Raw genomic sequence first — 18,862 nt, 5'->3', positions numbered from 1 at the left:
CTAAAAAAATGTAAAACAGTAAAATCCTCTAAGATGTTTCCCACTTATATCTAATGTTTGCCTTAGGCAATGAATTCAATATTGAAATTTCACTTAATACCCCAAACTTTCTACTTAAAAAATAGTAAGTGTTTAGAGTTGTCCTTTGGAAACACCTTAAGGTGGTGGTACTGTATAGATTCAAACTAATTAGATGCACAAATAACAAGCAGAATCAACCAGTTCATCTTGCACATCTGAGTGAATTACATCCTCTTTTTGTAGGAGAGATGCCATCACCTTTTGGAAGAGAAAAGTATCGGTTTTATGGGCTACTTCTTTTGAAGTTTTATCTTAGATCTTTTTAAAAGTGCTCATAATCTTCTAGATAAACAGGAGTCTGAGGAGACAGGGGAAGGTGTAGAAGCAGAGGAATCATGCAAGTGACAGGGAGGAAGTTGGTGGAGGTCACTAGTCATTCCTGCCACTCCAGGAGGAGTGTGTCCAGGGATATGTGCCTAGAGACATGTGGATGACAGACTGATGTCCTGTAGTAAACCATATAGAGACTCCAACAGCAGCACAGGAGATTCAGAGTGCAAAGAATTTTGGAAATGAACATGATAACTAGTGTATGCCTCAGATATGATAATCCAGTGGTAATCTTAAAGGACAGCATCAAATGCTCGTTTTTTTCTTTTTTTTTTTTTTTTGAGACCGAGTCTAGCTCTCTCACCCAGACAGGAGTGCAGTGGCTCGATTGCGGCTCACTGCAACCACTGCCTGCCAGGTTCAAGAGATTCTCCAGCCTCAGCCTCCGGAGTAGGGGAAACTACAGGCGCGTGCTGGCTAACTTTTTTTTTTGAATTTTTTTTTTTTTTTTTAGTAGAGATGGGGTTTCACAGTGTTAGCCAGGATGGTCTCTATCTCCTGACCTCGTGATCCACCCACCTTGGCCTCCCCAAGTGCTAGGATTACAGGAGTGAGCCACGGCACCAGGCCTGTTTTTTCTAAGGCAGAAGATAATTTATATTTTAAATATATTAAAGGTGGGAGGTGCGTGGTAGCTCACGCTTGTAATTCCAACACTTTGGGAGACTGAGGTAGGAGGATAGCTTGAGCTCAAGAGTTTGAGGCTGCATGTGGCTTGGGTGACAGAGTGAGAAACTGTCTCAATAAATAAATTTAAAAAACAAACAAAAAAACGGGAGTGGGGAGGAGCTAGTTCTTGGACAAAAATCTAAATGGCAAACCTATCTGGAACTGAATTAAAAGTAAATAAGGGCTTAAGTTTATTTATGGGAGAACAACTAAGTTTTTGGTTTATTTATGGGAGAACAACTACTAAGCTTTTGGTTTAGTAATTTTAACATATAAAACAAAAACTTAACCAAGTACAGGGTGATATTAGCCTCAATGCGTATCTTTCTTCCCAATACCATGAGAGGTCTACTGACACTGTGAACTTTCAGGTTACTACTGATTTACTTTCAAACTTTTATTTGTTTTTAGAAAATATAAAACCTTTTAAGATTTGAGATTCTGAAGAGAAACAGACATTGATCTAATCCACTGACCTCGTTCAGATTTCCCGTTTCACTTGTACTAATTTGTAAGTCTGTGTATTTCATTCTATACCCTTTCATTACATGTTCAGATTCATGTGGTCCCCACCAGTCAAGATACAGAATATTTCCATCTCAAAGACCCTATCGACTACCCTTTCATAGCCACAGCCACTTCCCTCTTATTTTAACTCCCTTTTGCTAAACCCCTGCAACCACTAACCTGCTCATCATCTATAGAATTCTGTCATTTCAAGAATGTTACGTGAATGGGCATCCATGGAATGTAACCTTTTGTGTACTTTCACCCAATATAATTCCCTTGAGATCCGAGTTGTGTACATGATAGTTTGTTCCTTTTTTTTTTTTTCCCCCAGACCGAGTCTCGGTCTGTGGCTGTGGAGTGCAGTGGCGTGATCTCGGCTCACTATAACCTCCGCCTCCCAGGTTTAAGCGATTCTCTTGCCTCAGCCTCCCAAGTAGCTGGGACTACAGGCGCCCGCCACCACGCCCAGCTAATTTTTTGTATTTTTAGTAGAGACAGGGTTTCACCATGTTGGCCAGGATGGTCTCAATCTCTTGACCTCATGATCTGCCCGCCTCAGCCTCTCAAAGTGCTAGGATTACAGGCGTGAGCCACCACACCAGGCCTGTTCCTTTTTATTGTGAGTAGTAGTCCACAGTATGGATATGTCACACAGAAATTTCTTTTTCCTTTTTTTTTTTTTTTTTTTGAGATGGAGTCTCGCTCTGTTGCCCAGGCTGGAGTGCAGTGGCACGATCTTGGCTCACTACAAGCTCTGTTTCCTGGGTTCACGCCATTCTCCTGCCTCAGCCTCCCGAGTAGCTAGGACTACAGGCACCCTCCCCCAAGACCGGCTAATTTTGTTTTTGTATTTTTAGTAGAGACAGGGTTTCACCATGTTAGTCAGGATGTTCTTGATCTCCTGACCTTGTGATCCACCTACCTCGGCTTCCCAAAGTGCTGGGATTATAGGCGTGAGCCACCGCAACCGGCCAGAAATTTCATTTTTATGTAATCAAATTTGTAAGTCTTTTAATTCATGGGTCTGGTGTTTGGGGTGACAAAAACACCTTCACCAGTCCAAGTTATAAAGCAAATAATCCCATGTTTTCTTTCAATATTTCTATAGTTTTATTTTTTATATTTGTATCTTAACTCCAGTTGGAATTCATCCTTGTATAAGATGTGAGAAACTGATCCAAATTAATTTTTTTTTGAGAACTACCAAATTGCCCCAACACCACTCATTGATTGGTAAACAGTGATTTTTTTTTCCTTCCATTTTTTAAAAAACAAGCTAAAGAACCCCTTGAAAGTCAGATGAAGATCACCATTCACAGAAAAAGTGTATACACACATATGGGGTGTTCACACGTGGGTCTCAAATTAGGAAGGACAGCTACAAATTACATTGTGGCTTTAGAGAAGAAGCAGGCACCCATGCAGAGGTCAACATCCATAGGCAGGGAAAAAGGAAGAGAGAGGTGAGATGAGGCAGGATGAGGTGAAAGTTGGCCTGGCTATACAGGCTTGCCTGCCTTCAGAAATTCCAAGAAAGATGAGGATTATGAAAAAGCTACTCCAATGAGGTGTTTCAGTGGAGAAAACCAAAGGGCTGGGACCAGGAGGCTTGAGCTCTGCCCCAGGTGTTTCTCATTTACTAGGTAACCTTGGGAGACTTGGTAATCTCTCTTGGTCTATTTCTTTAGAGATAAAACAAGAGGTTTGATGAGTGTACAATACCATGTCTAAAGCTCTTTTTATCTCTAAAATTGAGCTGGGGGAAAAAAAGGCACTAATAATCCGGATAGAATCTATGTGCTTAAGGAAGAACTAACTTACTAACATATTCCTTAGAGAAATGTGAAAATCCTGTTGTCAGGTTTCTTCTAGGATTTAGGGACAATTTAAACCAGATGGTTTCAGGGCATTTAATTGCCATGTGGTCCATAGGCACTAGAAACCCTCGTTAGTGACTAACATGAACACAAAAAAGGCACACCTAGATCAACACGTCACCTACAAACGCTAGGAGCATAAATCCTGATATCAGAATGAGTTCTGAGCTCTCAGTTATACCCTAGAATAGCAGGCACTGTAGATGGTTTACTAGTGATATTAGTACACTGTTGCTTCAGTCTAAACCATGTAGAAAGGCAGGCAACGGAAGGAAGAGAAATGGAAATCAAGCCAAGAGTCATCATTTTTAGTACAAAATCAAAGACTGTCCACACCTACAATGCTCTGTGCAGTCCTAAGTGTCAAATCTCAAGATGAAAGTATTAAGATGGAAAATGTCCAGAGAAGAGAAATAAAATGAGGCCGAGCGCAGTGGCTCATGCCTGTAATTCCAGCACTTTGGGAGGCCAAGGCGGATGGATCACCTAAGTTCAGGAGTTCGGGACCAGCCTGGCCAAATGTGGTGAAATCCCATCCCTACTAAAAATTAAAAAATTAGCCGGGCATTGTGGTGCAGGCCTGTAGTCCCAGCTACTCGGGAGGCTGAGGCAGGAGAACTGCTTGAAACCAGGAGGCGGAGGTTGCAGTGAGCCCAGGTCGCGCCACTGCACTCCAGCCTGGGCGACAGGAGTGAAACTCTGTCTCAAAAAAAAAGAAATAGATTTGGTTCCTGCATCCTGGAATAGTAGAATTAAAGGAAATATCTGCAATGTTAACATTTATAGTTACGGGCGAGTAAACACACATGCTGGCCTCAGGACTCTGACACACAGGCTGCCTTGAAGGCAGAGCAACCGTAGAGCCTGGTAAGCCTATCCTTTGGGGGTCTTATGTCTCATAAAGGACTGGCTTCTAGGTGAAGTTTAAAAGGGAGGGTGGCTTAACCACACTAACAGCAAGAGTATGGATGAGAATGACACAGTAAAACATTTAAACCGATTAAGGCAAAACTGAGGTTTCATATATTCTCCCGGGCTGCCCTGTCCATTATGATAGTTACTGGCCACAACTGGCTATATATATATACACACACACACTACACTTAAGTAAAAAAAAATTATCATTATTATTATTATTATTTTTGAGATGGAGTCTCACTCTGTCACCAGGCTGGATGGAGTGCAGTGGCACGATCTTGGCTCACTGCAACTTTTGCCTCCCGGGTTCAAGCGATTCTCCCACCTCAGCCTCCTGAGTAGCTGGGATTACAGGCGCCTGCCACCTCGCCCGGCTAGTTTTTTGTATTTTTTAGTAGAGATGGGGTTTCACCGTGTTAGTCAGGATGGTCTCGATCTCCTGACCTCGTGATCCACCTGTCTTGGCCTCCCAAAGTGCTGGGATTACAGGCTTGAGCCACCGCGCCCAGCCGCTAATTTTTTTATTTTTAGTAGAGATGGGGTTTCACCATGTTGGTCAGGCTGGTCTTGAACTCCTGACCTCGTGATCCATACGCCTCGGCCTCCCAAGGTGCTGGAATTATAGGCGTGAGCCACCGCGTCCAGCCAGTAAAATTTTAAAAGGGTAAAAATCAGCCAGCCAGGCCAATTACAGGCTCAAACCTGTAATCCCAGCACTTTGGGAGGCCAAGGTGGGTGGATCATCTGAGGTCAGGAGTTCTAGACCAGCCTGGCCAACATGGTGAAATCCCATCTCTATTAAAAATACAAAAATTGGCCAGGTGTGGTGGTGTGTGCCTGTAATCCCAGCACTTTGAGAGGCCAAGGTGAGCGGACTGCTTGAGCTCACAAGTTCAAGACCAGCCTGGCCAATATGGTGAAACCCTGTCTCTATTAAAAAATACAAAAATTAGCCAGGCATGGTTGTGCACACCTGTAATCCCAGCTACTCAGGAGGCTGAGCAGGAGAATCGCTGGAACCTGGGAGATGGAGGTTGCAGTGAGCCAAGATCACGCCACTGCACTCCAGCCTGGGCGACAGAGCCAGATTCCATCTCAAAAATAAATAAATAAAAAAAAAAATTAAAAAAATAAAAATAAAAAGGGTAAAAATAATTTCCTCAGTTCAAGTACTTGATAGTCACAAGTGTCCAGTAGCTACTGAACTGGACAGCACAGATATACGAAACTGTAATGATCACAGAAAGTTCTACTGGACAGTGCTACTCTACAAAGTAAATCCAATGCAGAGGTGAAGAGAGTAAATAGAACTATAGAGTAAGTGCTGGGCATGGTGGCTCATGCCTGTAATCCTAGCACTTTAGGAGGCTGAGGTGAGAGAATCACTTGAACTTGGGAGTTTGAGACCAGTTTGGGCAACACAGTGAGACCCCCATCTCCACTAAAAAAAAAAAAAAAAAAAAAAAAAGAAAGAAAGAAAAAAGAAAAACTACAGATTAAAGCAGAGGTTCTAGAATGGCAAGTGGAAAGGTTTCCACTCAACTAAGCTTTATCCAGCAAAAATCTACTGAATGTACAAAGAAGAACAGAGCCTTGAAGTAATATGTAATCATGGAAGCACCTGCAGGAACACTAAGAAAAAATGCTGGCCAGGCATGGTGGCTCATGCCTGTAATCCCAGCACTTTGGGAGGCCGAGGTGGGCAGATCACTTGAGGCCAGGAGCTGAAGACCAGCCTGGCCAAATGCGGTGAAACCCCATCTCTACTAAAAATACGAAACTTAGCCAGGCATGGTGGTACATGCCTGTAGTCCCAGATACTCGGGAGGCTGAGGCAGGAGAATTGCTTGAACTTGGGAGGTGGAGGCTGCAGTGAGCCAAAATTGTGCCACTGCACTCCAGCCTGGGCAACAGAGTGAGACTCTGTCTCAAAGAAAAAAAAAAAAGAAAGAAAAGAAAAAAGAAAAGAAAAAAGGGAAGGAAGGAAATAAATAAATAAATAAATAAATAAATAAATAAATGCCAAGAAAAGACATCAAGCCAAGCTCTGAGCAAGAGAATGTTTCCCAGTGCTAGGAGACCTCTTGCCTGGACTCTAAGAGAAAGCACTGGGATACTCCAAAACTTACCATGGTCACTGTAGCGTCTTTGCTTCTGGCTTGAAGAAACACTTCTCTGCACTTTGTGGTGAGGAGACTGGCCAGTACTGTTGTTGAGATCACTGCTTGGCCTAACCTTAGCAAGTGAAAGATTGCTGCTAGAACTGGAATCACTAGCATCCAGCTAAGAGAAAATGAGAAAAACAGAGCAAACCACAACACGAACCCAAATGGTTTATTAGGAAGTTAAACTTTTCATTAACACAGACCTCTCATAAACCGTTCATTCAGAGAGAGGAGGAATCACAATGTACAAAAATGACAACCCTAAACTCAAGTAAAAGCAGTTTTCTGACTGCTGGAAAGACATTAAAGGTAATGTATGTGTGATTTTCTTCCCAGGCTTTCTCAAATTTAACTTTAAATGCTCTATTTACTTCATCTGATGCTTTACGTCATTTCTAAGCTATTAATGACTATAGGTTAATTTATGAAAGACCAGGTTTATGATAATATCCATCTTTTTTTTTTTTTTGAGACATAGTCTCACTCTGTCACCCAGGCTGTAGTGCAGTGGTGCGATCTTGGCTCACCGCAACCTCCGCCTCTCAGGGTCAAGTGGTTCTCTTGCCCCAGCCTCCCAAGTAGCTGGGATTACAGGTACGCGCCAACACATCCGGCTAATTTTCTGTTTGTTTGTTTGTTTGTTTGTTTTAGCAGAGACAGAGTTTCCCTATGTTGGCCAGTCTGGTCTCGAACTCCTGGTCTCAAGTGATCTGTCCACCTTGGTCTCCCAAAGTGCTGGGATTACAGGTGTGAGCCACCACACCTGGTCAATATCCATCATTAAGGGTTAAGTTAAAATAGCTTATAATAGTCATAGGATTTAGATTTGCTATTTGCAGGTAAAGCTAAAAAATGATGTATCAAATGTTACAAATATTCAAAAGATAAAAACTAAGAAAACAGTTTATATAAACTAATAATTACATAAAGGGTATTTCAGCTCTTTCTCTCTGATTACTCTTACCTCTGAAGATTTTCTCCCCAGTAACAAATATGTAGCTGTGATTTCATCATATTTCATTTTACTAAGAGATTCTTGAATTTCTTCTTGTGAATATCCCATTCCCACCATAATATCTAAAAGAAAGGCATAATACAGTTTATGTGTTTTGTTTGGGTAAGAAATCATCCTTTTTTTTTTTTTTTGAGACAGAGTTTTGCTCTTGTTGCCCAGGATGGAGTGCAATGGCGTGATTTCGGCTCACCGCAACCTCCACCTCCCAGATTCAAGCAATTCTCCTGCCTCAGCCTCCCAAGTAGCTGGGATTACAGGCATGCGCCACCACACTCGGCTAATTTTGTATTTTTAGTAGAGATGGGGTTTCTGCATGTTGGTCAGGCTGGTCTCGACCTCCTGACCTCAGGTGATCTGCCCATGTCGGCCTCCCAAAGTGCTGGGATTACAGGCATGAGCCACTGTGCCCAGCCAGAAATCATTCTTTTATAGGGTAAAGTAATTTTCATTTGACCTAAAAGATGACATATTACATACATTTTCTAACATAAATGGGCACTTGTTTCAGAGTTACTGGAAACTACAGGTAGTTACGTTCCTAAATATGACAGAACAGATAAACTGTTCATATAACTTGTGCTTAACTTTCCATTATTCACATTTTAGGCACAGACATGAGTCAAAACAGAAATGTGTTACTTAGACAACTACACATGAACATGCAGGCATGGAGTCATTACCTATTCTTTTTTGGTCTGAGATGTCTAGCTCTGGTTCAACGAATGGTTTCAGTTCATCTTCTTCATGCCCTGCATTGATCCACCTGTCCTTCATGATTTGCTAAAAAAGGTAAACTGTTCATTAGCAGAGTAAAATGAAATATTCTGATAACCATAATATTTACAAAAATTTATTTTCAACATTTCATTGACTATCGTTCAAAACATAAACTCAAAAATATTTTTTTTAATGTTTTAATTCTTCCTTAAGAAGCCGCAGGATGTATCCAGTAGGGCATACAAATCAAGCAAAGACCTAAGGCCACTCTAAAGACTCTCCAAAGTTGTTGCTTGTTTCCACCTACATGATTACCTCTAGAGTGCCGCGTTTAATTGGATTTAGCACCAGGAAACGTTTGAGAAGGTTTTCACAGTCTGTAGACATGTAGAAGGGAATTCTGTATTTCCCTCTTAATACTCTCTCTCTCAGTTCCTTTGGGGAGGTAGAGAGGAAAGAAAACAAGTAAGTCAACCTTTTAGGTTTAGTTAACAAAGCACCACAAAAAACCCCCTGAAACCCCTCCACTGATACAATGTTAAAAAATATTAAGCCATACAATATTTGGAAACTTCCTTTAGTTTAGTGAAGTACATGGGTGCAGCTTCTTATACCTTTAGGTTTTGCCCATCAAAGGGAAGTGAGCCACTGACTAGTGTGTATAAAATGACCCCCAGACTCCATACATCCACTTCTGGCCCGTCGTATTTCTTGCCCTGGAAGAGCTCAGGTGCTGCGTATGGAGGACTGCCACAAAACGTGTCGAGTTTACTGCCAACGGTAAATTCATTGCTAAAACCGAAATCTGCTATTTTAATGTTCATATCGGCATCTAACAATAGATTTTCAGCCTAGAGGGAAAACATGAAGACAAAAATGAAATTTAACCAAAATAGAATTAGAATTACAACAGGATTAGGCATTTCAGAAAAGTTTTCTGTAATGATATAAAGTTACCTCCTAATTAATGTGAAAACATTCTTTCTACAGACAAAAACAGGAGACAAGTTAGAGCTCCTTATTTTATAACTAACAATAATAAACATGAAGTATAGATTAATTCTAGCACTAATTTGAACATCAATGTCCCAAGATCAAGAAAAATCTTGACAATTTTTTTTCAATTAATAATAATAATAATAATATGGGGGCTGGGCACGGTGGCTCATACCTATAATTCCAGCACTTTGGGAGGCCGAGGTGGCCGAATCATCTGAGGCCAGGAGTTTGAGACCAGCCTAGTCAACATGGTGAAACCCTGTCTTTACTAAAAATACAAAAATCAGCTGGGCATGGTGGTACACACCTGTAATCCCAGCTACTCAGGAGGCTGAGGCAGGAGAACTGCTTGAACCCGGGAGGGGGAGGTTGCAGTGAGCTGAGATCGTGCCACTGCACTCCAGCCTGGGCGACAGAGTGATACTCCATCTCAAAAACAAAAAACAAGAATAATATGGGGCAGGGGTAGGGGCAAGGCCAGGTACAAGTGGCTCACTTGGGCCCAGGAGTTCGAGACCACCTTGGGCAATATAGTGAGACCCCTTCTCTACAAAAAAAAAATAAAATAAAATTAGCTGGGTATGGTGGCACACGTCTGTAATCCCAGCTACTTGGAAGGCTTATGTGGGAGGATCTCTTAAGCCTGGGAGTTTGAGGCTGCAATGAGCTATGATTGTGCCACTGCACTACAGCCTGGGTGACAGAGTAAAACCCTGTCTCAAAAAATACATAACTTTTTTTAAAAAGGGGCATTTCATAAAAACTGCTGAATAGCTATAAAATGGCTGTTAATGAGGAGGGGAGAATCCCAAACCTCATTCAAGAGTCAAATCACGGCTGAGTGCGGTGGCTCACGCCTGTAATCACAGCACTTCTGGAAGCTGAGGCGGGTGGATCACCTGAGGTCAGGAGTTCGAGACCAGTCTGGCCAACATGGTGAAGCCTCATCTCTACCAAAAATACAAAAAATTAGCCAGGTGTGGTGGTGGGCACCTGTAATCCCAGCTACTTGAGAGGTTGAGGCAGGAGAATCGCTTGAACGTGGGAGGTGGAGGTTGCAGTGAGCTGAGATTGCACCACTGCACTCCAGCCAGGGCGACAGAGCGAGACTCTGCCTCAAAAAAAAAAAAAAAAAAAAAAAAGAGAGAGAGACAAATCACAGTCACTTTATTTTATTTTTTTTTGAGACGGAGTCTCGCTCTGTCGCCCAGGCTGGAGTGCAGTGGCACGATCTCGGCTCACTGCAAGCTCGGCTTCCCGGGTTCACGCCATTCTCCTGCCTCAGCCTCCAGAGTAGCTGGGACTACAGGCGCCCGCCACCATGCCCGACTAATTTCTTTTTGTATTTTTAGTAGAGACGGCGTTTCACCATGTTAGCCAGGATGGTCTCAATCTCCTGATCCGCCCGCCTCAGCCTCCCAAAGTGCTGGGATTACAGGCTTGAGCCACCACACCCGGCCTAGTCACTTTATTTTAACAAACATTTCCTATTTTCTATGTGGCTACTCCACAGCAGATGCTATATGAATGTCTGGATGGATAATGATGAACAAGACAGATAAAACCTTAACAGCTCACAGTTTAGAAGAGGCAGAATGATAAGCAGCTGTCCTGAGACACAAATGCCATAACTGAAGAGGCACAGGGAGTTGTGGGTTGGCACTGAAAGGTGTGGATGGCTTCCCAGACGACGTGCGATCAAAGCACCAGAAGGTGCATCTGATCACAATGGATGTGTTGATGAGGGATATTTCAGGCAGAATAAAGAGTGTGAGAACCCATGTGAGACAGACCATGTTTCACACAAGAAACTGAAAGACCGTATGTGGGATAGAGATGTGTAGAGGGGGCTGGGGAGATGGTCAGGGCTTGATCACAAAGGACTGTACTTGAGAAGTTTGAGTTTTCATTGTAAGAGCAATGGGAAGCCACTGAAGAGTTGTTCAAGCAGAGAAATGACCATCTTATTTGTGTTTCCTTAAAAGACCATTCTGTGTGCAGTGTAGAAAAAATACATGGGAAGAAGAGGCACTAGAAGCAGAGAAGAACAGGTAAGAAAGTAGTGTCGAAATCAACTATGAGATAATGATGGTCTGGCCTTGGATAGTGTAACAGGGGCATAAAAGAGTGAGCTTAAGAGATATTTGGAACAGAGCAGCAAAAGGACTTGGTGACTGAGTGGTAGTACAGGAGAGTAAGGCACCTGAGGGACATTAGTCACCTGAATGAGAAGTGAACATTCATGTTTATAGGCTTTGAACCTGCTGCACCCAACGGATGTTTACATGAAGATACGCTTTGCTCAGCTGGGTCCTGGATCCCACAAGAGTGCTCTGGCCGCAGGAATGGATTTGGGACCATCAGCATACAGTTGGCTACTGGAGCTGAGAGAGTGCATGTGAATGCTCTAGGGGCGGGTGCAGAGAACAAGCAAGTCAATGACAATTACGTGAGGGGAGAGCGAAGATGAATGCCAAGTTAAGACACAGAATCTAGGAAATGTTTAGAGAAATATGGCTATGAAGGGGAAGAGAGAAAAAACGTGTATCTGGAAGGGGAACAGGGATGGCTTTTTAGTTTAAAAAAAAAAAAAGTAGACTTGAGCATGTGTAAATGCTGCTGGTGAAAGGCAAGTAGAGAGGGAGAGTGAATAAACAAATGGAGAGAAAAGAGGCATCACACAGAGCACAGCCCCCAGAGGGAATCAGGACCCAGAGCTCAGAGCAGAAGCACCCCACTCTCCTGTAACAGGATGGAAAGAAGTGATGGATGTGGGTAGGTGAAGGTAGGTTTGAGGGCCTGGTAGAAAATGAGAGTTTCTGCCTTGTGTTTTCTATTTTCTCTATGTAATACGAAACCTCATCCTATGCCAGAGTGAGGGCAGAGGCTGAGGACCTTGAAAGAGGTCTAAAACGGGCACTGCTGTTAACGGGAGAGAATGCTGATGAAAGCAGCAGAAATGAATGCCGGGTGGCACTGAGGATGCTGTGGGTGCGACCATACATTTCTGGAGGCCCCCATTTGTTTGGTTGTGTGATGACTGTCCTCCAGAGATCAACCACCAGTCACCTTAACTGAAATGTAAAATACTTTCAATAAACTTTATTTTTCTTTATTTTTAATGCTCTTTCCTATAACTTGATTAAGAGGATTCAATTATTGTGGGATTTTAAAAAATGTTAGTAAGTCTAATCTACACCTCATTTGTGTAATGACCACTGAGAGAACTGCACACATACAGACAGAGCATACACTGAGAGTGAGGCACTTCTACTTACCTTGAGGTCTCGATGTACGATCCGTTTCTGATGGCAGTATTGAACTGCAGACACAATCTGAATAGGAGAGACACAGAGTCAGTCATTACTGGTGCAGATTCGTAATTAAGATGAAAATAACTTTGTTAATGTTCACACATATAGAATACTCAGTAGGCACTCGAATGTCCATGTGGATTTCTAAAAACAATTTTCCTATGCCTTGAACTTTCCAGTCTGGAGAAATTCAGGGGTGAGGGCAAAAACAAACAGGTGAGGATGTTCTTCTGTTTTCTACTGTTTTAACTGAAGTCTCTTTTTGGACCCTATCCACTGACATTCCATTTACTGTGTAGTGCCAGGACCCAACAAACTGACTGGATCTGGAGGACCCTGGCTGCCCCTAGGCCCAGATGGCTCTGGTGCAACCTCTTTTTTTTTTTTTTTTTTGACAGTCTTGTTCTATCACCCAGGCTGGAGTGCAGTGGCGTCATCTTGGCTCACTGCAACCTCCCTCTCCCGGGTTCAAGCAGTTCTCCTGCCTCAGCCTCCTGAGTAGCTGGAATTACAAGTGTGTACCACCATGCCCGGCTAATTTTGTATTTTCAGTAGAGACGGGGTTTCACCACGTTGGTCAGGCTGGTCTCGAACTCCTGACCTCAGGTGATCTGCCCGCCTCAGCCTCCCAAAGTGCTGGGATTACAGGCGTGAGCCACTGTGCCTGGCCTGGTGCAACCTTTCCATATCCTTAGAGTCAACTTCAAACCAGCGGTTAGAGAGTTGCCCATACCCAGGTGTTAATCCAGGTTAATCCATACCTGGATTAATCCTTTCTCAAATAGATCAAAGGATTACTCTTCTGTAAGTGCCCTTCTCAGCCTGTTTCCTGCAACAGTCTTTCTATTAACTAATGTGGATTATGGAGAGCAAAAGTTAGTTAACTTCTCTGAGGGTCAGTTTCCTCTTCCTTTATTAAAATGGAGGAATGAATGTTGTAACGTATGTGAACTATGAAAACTACTATGTGCACGTGCACTATTAAGGATTCCTCCCACTTTCAGCAAACAGTATGCTTTTATAGTCAACTTGCAATCATGCCTATGATTAAACAATTGTTTTACTGAAATTTCACACTTACTGGTCACTTAAAAAAAGTCTTCTAATATTAAAGCTTTATATGCTCATTGTAGAAATTTCAGGAAATACAGAAAAGTCTACAGAAATATATTCCTGCATTACCACTAAGTAGAGGTAACATCTCGATATTTTGTTGCACTTGCATCTAGTCTTTTCTTTGATATTCTGCATGTATATTTAGACACATATGATTACATATACACAAAACTGAGGTTATAATAAAAATACTGTTGGTTCCTCCAAATCATCATCAACACTTAGCTGTAAGCCCCATGCACTCCACCCATGGACATAAAATCTCAGAGGGCTGTACAATATTTTGGTTCAGAATAAGCAGCAAGGAAAAGTTAAACTGGGGTTAGGATGAGATGATAACAAAAATCAGCACTTTCATTATTTAAAATTAACATTCAGAATATCAGACCCACTTAAAATTAACTAAAGGTACAAAAATTCCAATGCCAAAACACGGGTTTTAAAGCATCTGTTACTTTGGATTTATCACTATTGTTCTATTCTGTCAGCATGAAAACTGGAAAAGTAAAACAGCTTTGTTTTCCCAAAACAAAGTAACAGTTTTGTCACCTAGGATACAGGTAAATTTTATTTAATCTTTTCCCTTTTCTCATTCAGAATTTATATTAGTTTTTCCTCATATTGAGATTTTTCTTATAGTTTATTTTCAAATTCTGCTTTTGAATCAGATTTGATGATTTCCTGCCCTTTCTCAAAGAGATCAAAGGATTTCTCTCTCTCTTTAGCTCCAAAACAGCTCAAAGCTAACCTGATGCCACAATAAGCTGAAAAGACTCAACTTGAACCCACTGCTTTTTTTGCATTCTATCAGCAGCTAGAAATGGTGATTGCTAATAGATGTTATCTAGGTTGAACTATGAATGTTAGCCTAAATCACTTTCAATCATACATAAAAGAGCATCAAAGAATCAGTATCGCCGGCCGGGCGCGGTGGCTCAAGCCTGTAATCCCAGCACTTTGGGAGGCCGAGACGGGCGGATCACTAGGTCAGGAGATCGAGACCATCCTGGCTAACACAGTGAAACCCCGTCTCTACTAAAAAATACAAAAAACTAGCCGGGCGAGGTGGCGGGCGCCTGTAGTCCCAGCTACTCAGGAGGCTGAGACAGGAGAATGGCCCGAACCCGGGAGGCGGAGCTTGCAGTGAGCTGAGATCCGGCCACTGCACTCCAGCCTGGGCGACAGAGCGAGACTCCGTCTCAAAAAGAAAAAAAGAAAAAAAAAAAAAAAGAATCAGTATCACCAGCCCACCAAGAAAGAGGTAAGTAAAAAAGATGGAGCTGGAAATCTACTTTTTTTTCTCGGAAAAGAACAAGAGCTCAACCAAAAAATTAAAACGTCGTAAGTAGTAACTAGGATGGGCTTGGTGAGGAAGCAGGAAGGGGAAAACCCATCTGGTGATGAATATGGAAAAGGGATCACACACAGTGTACTTTGTGTGTGGCATACCTTCCCTTTTGTCATAAATAGAAAAACTTCTTTTTACTTAGTCAAAGTAATGATGACTTATAAACTCCTAGAAAGCACAGAAATTGAGGCTGAGCGCTATGGCTCACGTCTGTAATCCCAGCGTTTTGGGAGGCTGAGGAGGTCAGATACTTGAGATCAGGAGTTCGAGACCAGCCTGGCCAATAGTGGTGAAATCCCGTCTCTACTAAAATTACCCAAAAAAAAATTAGCTGGGTGTGGTGCACACTTGTAATCCCAGCTACTCGGAAGGCTGAGGCAGGAGAATCATTTCAACCTGGGAGGTGGAGGTTGCAGTGAGCTGAGATCACGCCACTGCACTCCAGCCTTAGTGACAGAGGGAGACTCCATCTCAAAAAACAAAAACAAAGAAACCACAGCATTTGAAACGGAAAAGTAGAAACACCAATATCATGCATATCCTTCCAAGTCTAATGGAGTTGTCTTAGGCAAATACCATGGAAGAAGGGGTCAATTCTAAAGCACTCTAAATCAATTTGCTAACTGTAAAAACACATACATACAAAACATCTTTTCTAGTCCAACTAATAGGCTCCACAAATAAAGACTTCAGAATTTCTGCAGGGAATTTACAATAAAAATTGGAGTAATTGCCTCAAGATTTAGGTTAGTAAGCTCTTGCTGGGTGACATCAGTCCCTTCCTCATAGTCAATAAGCGATCTTCACATATATGTTTGCAAGTCAGATTCATCTAAGCAGGAAGGAATGTAAGTTGTATGAAGCAAAAACATTTTACCTTTTAGGTGACCAATTTATAAAAATTAAGAGTACAGTTATGGAAAGAGCCAAGCAGACTTTTTTCTAATAAAAATCTGAATTTCCTTTCATAGACCATACAATCAAATGATATTAGAATTGCAAAGAAGTATGGAATTCATCAAGTTTTTTTTTTTTTTTTTTTATAGCTTTAAAAACAGGATCAGAGAAGTTAAATGATAGCCAAAGTTGATTTTTACTTCGGTTTTAGTACATTTGAATTCAAAGTACCATTAGTATTTAAGCAACAGCAAAATATAAGCAACATTTATAAGAAACTTAGTAAGTCCTATCACTTACAAATGTAAACATCAGACTAAGCAAATCAAAGGAGACTTGAACTTTATTTAATAGTCTGTCCATCTTGACAACCTTGTATATGAATAAAACAAAATATAAAGGTTCTGAGAGAAATGAGGCTATAATTCCATTTCAGTGTAGACCTTGTGAGAATATAGAGTTAATTTAAAAGCAGTGAAGCACTGCTCCTGTCCTTCATCTAAATAAGGGGTTGGCAAATTATGGCCTCTAGTTACATCCGGCCCATCCCTGTTTTTGTAAATAAAGTTTTGTTGGAACAGTCACGTTCATTCATTTGGTATTGTCTACAGCTGCTACTTTTTTTTTTGAGATAGAGTCTCACTCTGTCACCCAGGCTGAAGTGCAATGGCGTGATCTTGGCTCACTACCACTTCGATCTCCCGGGTTCAAGTGATTCTCCTGCCTCAGCCTCCCCAGTAGCTGGGATTATAGGCTCCTGCCATCATGCCCGGCTAATGTTTGTGTTTTTGTAGAGACAGCGTTTCACTATGTTAACCAGGCTGGTCTTGAAGTCCTGACCTCAAGCGATCCATCCACCTCGGCCTCCCAAAGTACTGGGATTACAGGCATGAGCCGCAGCACCCAGCCTACGACTGCTTCTAAGCTACAACAGGAGAGTTAAATAGTTGCGACAGAGACAGTGTGGTCCACAAAGCCTAAAATGTTCACTATCGGGCCCTTTACAGAAGTTTGCTGATTCCCAGTCTAGATAATAGCACAATATAATGACTGCAAATCTGAGTTTTGGGGTCAGAGGGTATGAGACTCTGAGTCTATGGCAGGTCTCCTACTTGAAAGGCAATTCTGGGACCTGCCTGGGCAATACAGCGAGACCCCGTTCTCCACAATAAGTGGGGGAAAAAAAAAAAAAAGAAAGGCAATTCTGGGCAAGTCATTTAATCTTCCCATGTCTCAGCTGTCTTATTTTTTTTAGCAAAGGGGTATAACACAAGGTGGTTGTAAGATTTACATTAATGTTGGTAAAGTACTTATCTCAGTGTGTGGCATGGTCAATCAGTAACAGTAATTATTATTAATAAAGACAGGAGAGTTAAGTAACCTGTATGCTTAAAACCTGCTTATTAAAACCCATGTCTCTTTAAAAAGCAGAGTAAAAACAAAGCAAGAAGTAAAGTTACCAATTAACAGTTTGAGTTACACTTGGTCTTGGTTTATGTTAGACAAAGCTAATAATGAATTTTGGGGTTCTGACACTCTGCTTGCTAAAAACTCTGAAATGGTTTTAATTAATGTAATCACAGGCATTTTTGAAAGGCTCTATATTTTTAAGGCTCAATTGTAAAAAGGGAAGGTTAAGTATAAGACTAATGCTCCCACTACAAAGCTAGGAATAGAACCAAGGCTGCCTCCAGCACAGTGCCTCAGGTATGAAAAGCACTTCATAAATTTTTGTTGAATTGAATGGCCAACCCCTGCCATCCAATAGGCCGTATAAGCATTTATGGAGGCAAACACTTGTTTGCTTCAGGGTTTAAGTGAGACAAATTATCAAATTAACAAAGTAAAGACACATTAATTCATACCTGTCTAAATTTAGCTCTTGCTTCTTTTTCCTTCATCCTGCCATGTGCAACCAAATAGTCAAATACTTCACCTACGGGTGAGAGAAATAAAAGTAAGTAGAAATCCTACTTCTGAGCATTAATTTTCCCATAAATTGATAATGTTTCACTTTTAGCAATGCTCTAATTTTTAAATATAGATATAAAGTTAGCCAGAAATACGTGGAATTTGAGCTAAGCTGGCTTTAAGTTTAACTACAGGCATTTAAATTCACCAACAAAATCTTTAAGCTGGAGAAAAGCCTTAAAATTAAATTCCCTATGCTTAAATTATAAAACTCTTATTTTAAAGAGCATTTTCAATAGGTTTTAATAAAAACTAAGCAATGAAAACAGAAAATTAAAATGGATGAAGTTATTTGTGTTAGAAGAGGACATCCTTATTGCGGGATTATGACAAAGTATTTCCTGAATATATTCATTCATTCAACAAATATTTACTGAATGTCTATTAACTGCAAGGCACTGTTCTAGGTAGGCTCTGTGGAAATGCAGCAGTGAACACAAGATCCTTTCCTCAGAGAGTTTACATTCTAGTTGGGGGAGGGGGCAATAAATGAATAAACATATAGTGTATAAGAGGACAGTAAGTGCTGTGGAGAGAAAGTAGGAGAAAGAGACAGACAAGCGAGCCTGTGCATGCACACACTTGTGTTTTGCTGACTACTTGAGGGTGTGGACAATGTAGTTATCTGGGGTAAGATTCTATAGTAGTAAGAGAAACAGCAAGAAGGCTGGAGAAATGTGAATGAGGGGAAGAGGGTAGTTCATGAGGCTAGGAAGAGTCCTGTAGGCTGTGGTGAGGACTCTGGCTCTACTATAAGTGAGATGAGAAGCAGAGATGAAATGACTGACCTCTTAAAAGGATCACTGGCTGCTAGCGGGGAAGAGGCTTCCAATGATGGGAAGGGACAGGAAGACTAATCGGGAGATCAGTACAATAATCAAACCAATCATGAAAGTGACGGGGACTGGAGTGGGAAGCGCAGTGGTGGTGAGAAG

At 41.6% G+C, this 18,862-nt stretch overlaps 1 protein-coding gene and 1 long non-coding RNA gene across 48 annotated transcripts in view; one reads left to right on the top strand and one right to left on the bottom strand.

The window, feature by feature from the left end:
• Positions 1 to 18,862, bottom strand: part of MARK3 (microtubule affinity regulating kinase 3) — a 119,003-nt gene that overhangs the window by 32,346 nt on the left and 67,795 nt on the right. For 30 of the 47 annotated variants that reach the window (XM_077941934.1, XM_077941936.1, XM_077941940.1 and 27 more), the window contains 7 exons: positions 17,822 to 17,892; positions 12,560 to 12,616; positions 8,897 to 9,133; positions 8,598 to 8,717; positions 8,246 to 8,345; positions 7,515 to 7,627; positions 6,515 to 6,668 (listed from right to left, as the gene is read on the bottom strand). In XM_077941934.1, the coding sequence (XP_077798060.1) occupies positions 6,515 to 6,668; positions 7,515 to 7,627; positions 8,246 to 8,345; positions 8,598 to 8,717; positions 8,897 to 9,133; positions 12,560 to 12,616; positions 17,822 to 17,892 (852 nt within the window). The remainder of the gene's footprint in view (positions 1 to 6,514; positions 6,669 to 7,514; positions 7,628 to 8,245; positions 8,346 to 8,597; positions 8,718 to 8,896; positions 9,134 to 12,559; positions 12,617 to 17,821; positions 17,893 to 18,862) is intronic. The other 17 variants (XM_077941943.1, XM_015144544.3, XM_077941906.1 and 14 more) reach the window with 2 other exon arrangements.
• On the top strand, positions 832 to 5,862 carry LOC144330458 (uncharacterized). The gene is made up of 3 exons (XR_013396638.1): positions 832 to 2,319; positions 5,080 to 5,201; positions 5,708 to 5,862. It is a non-coding gene; the product is annotated as an uncharacterized LOC144330458 (long non-coding RNA).

The sequence above is a fragment of the Macaca mulatta genome, chromosome 7 (genome assembly GCF_049350105.2).
Source record: "Macaca mulatta isolate MMU2019108-1 chromosome 7, T2T-MMU8v2.0, whole genome shotgun sequence".
NCBI classification, from domain to species: domain Eukaryota; kingdom Metazoa; phylum Chordata; class Mammalia; order Primates; family Cercopithecidae; genus Macaca; species Macaca mulatta.
The sequence above is the reverse complement of the archived record's forward strand: the minus strand, read 5'-3'. Positions and strand labels throughout refer to the sequence as shown.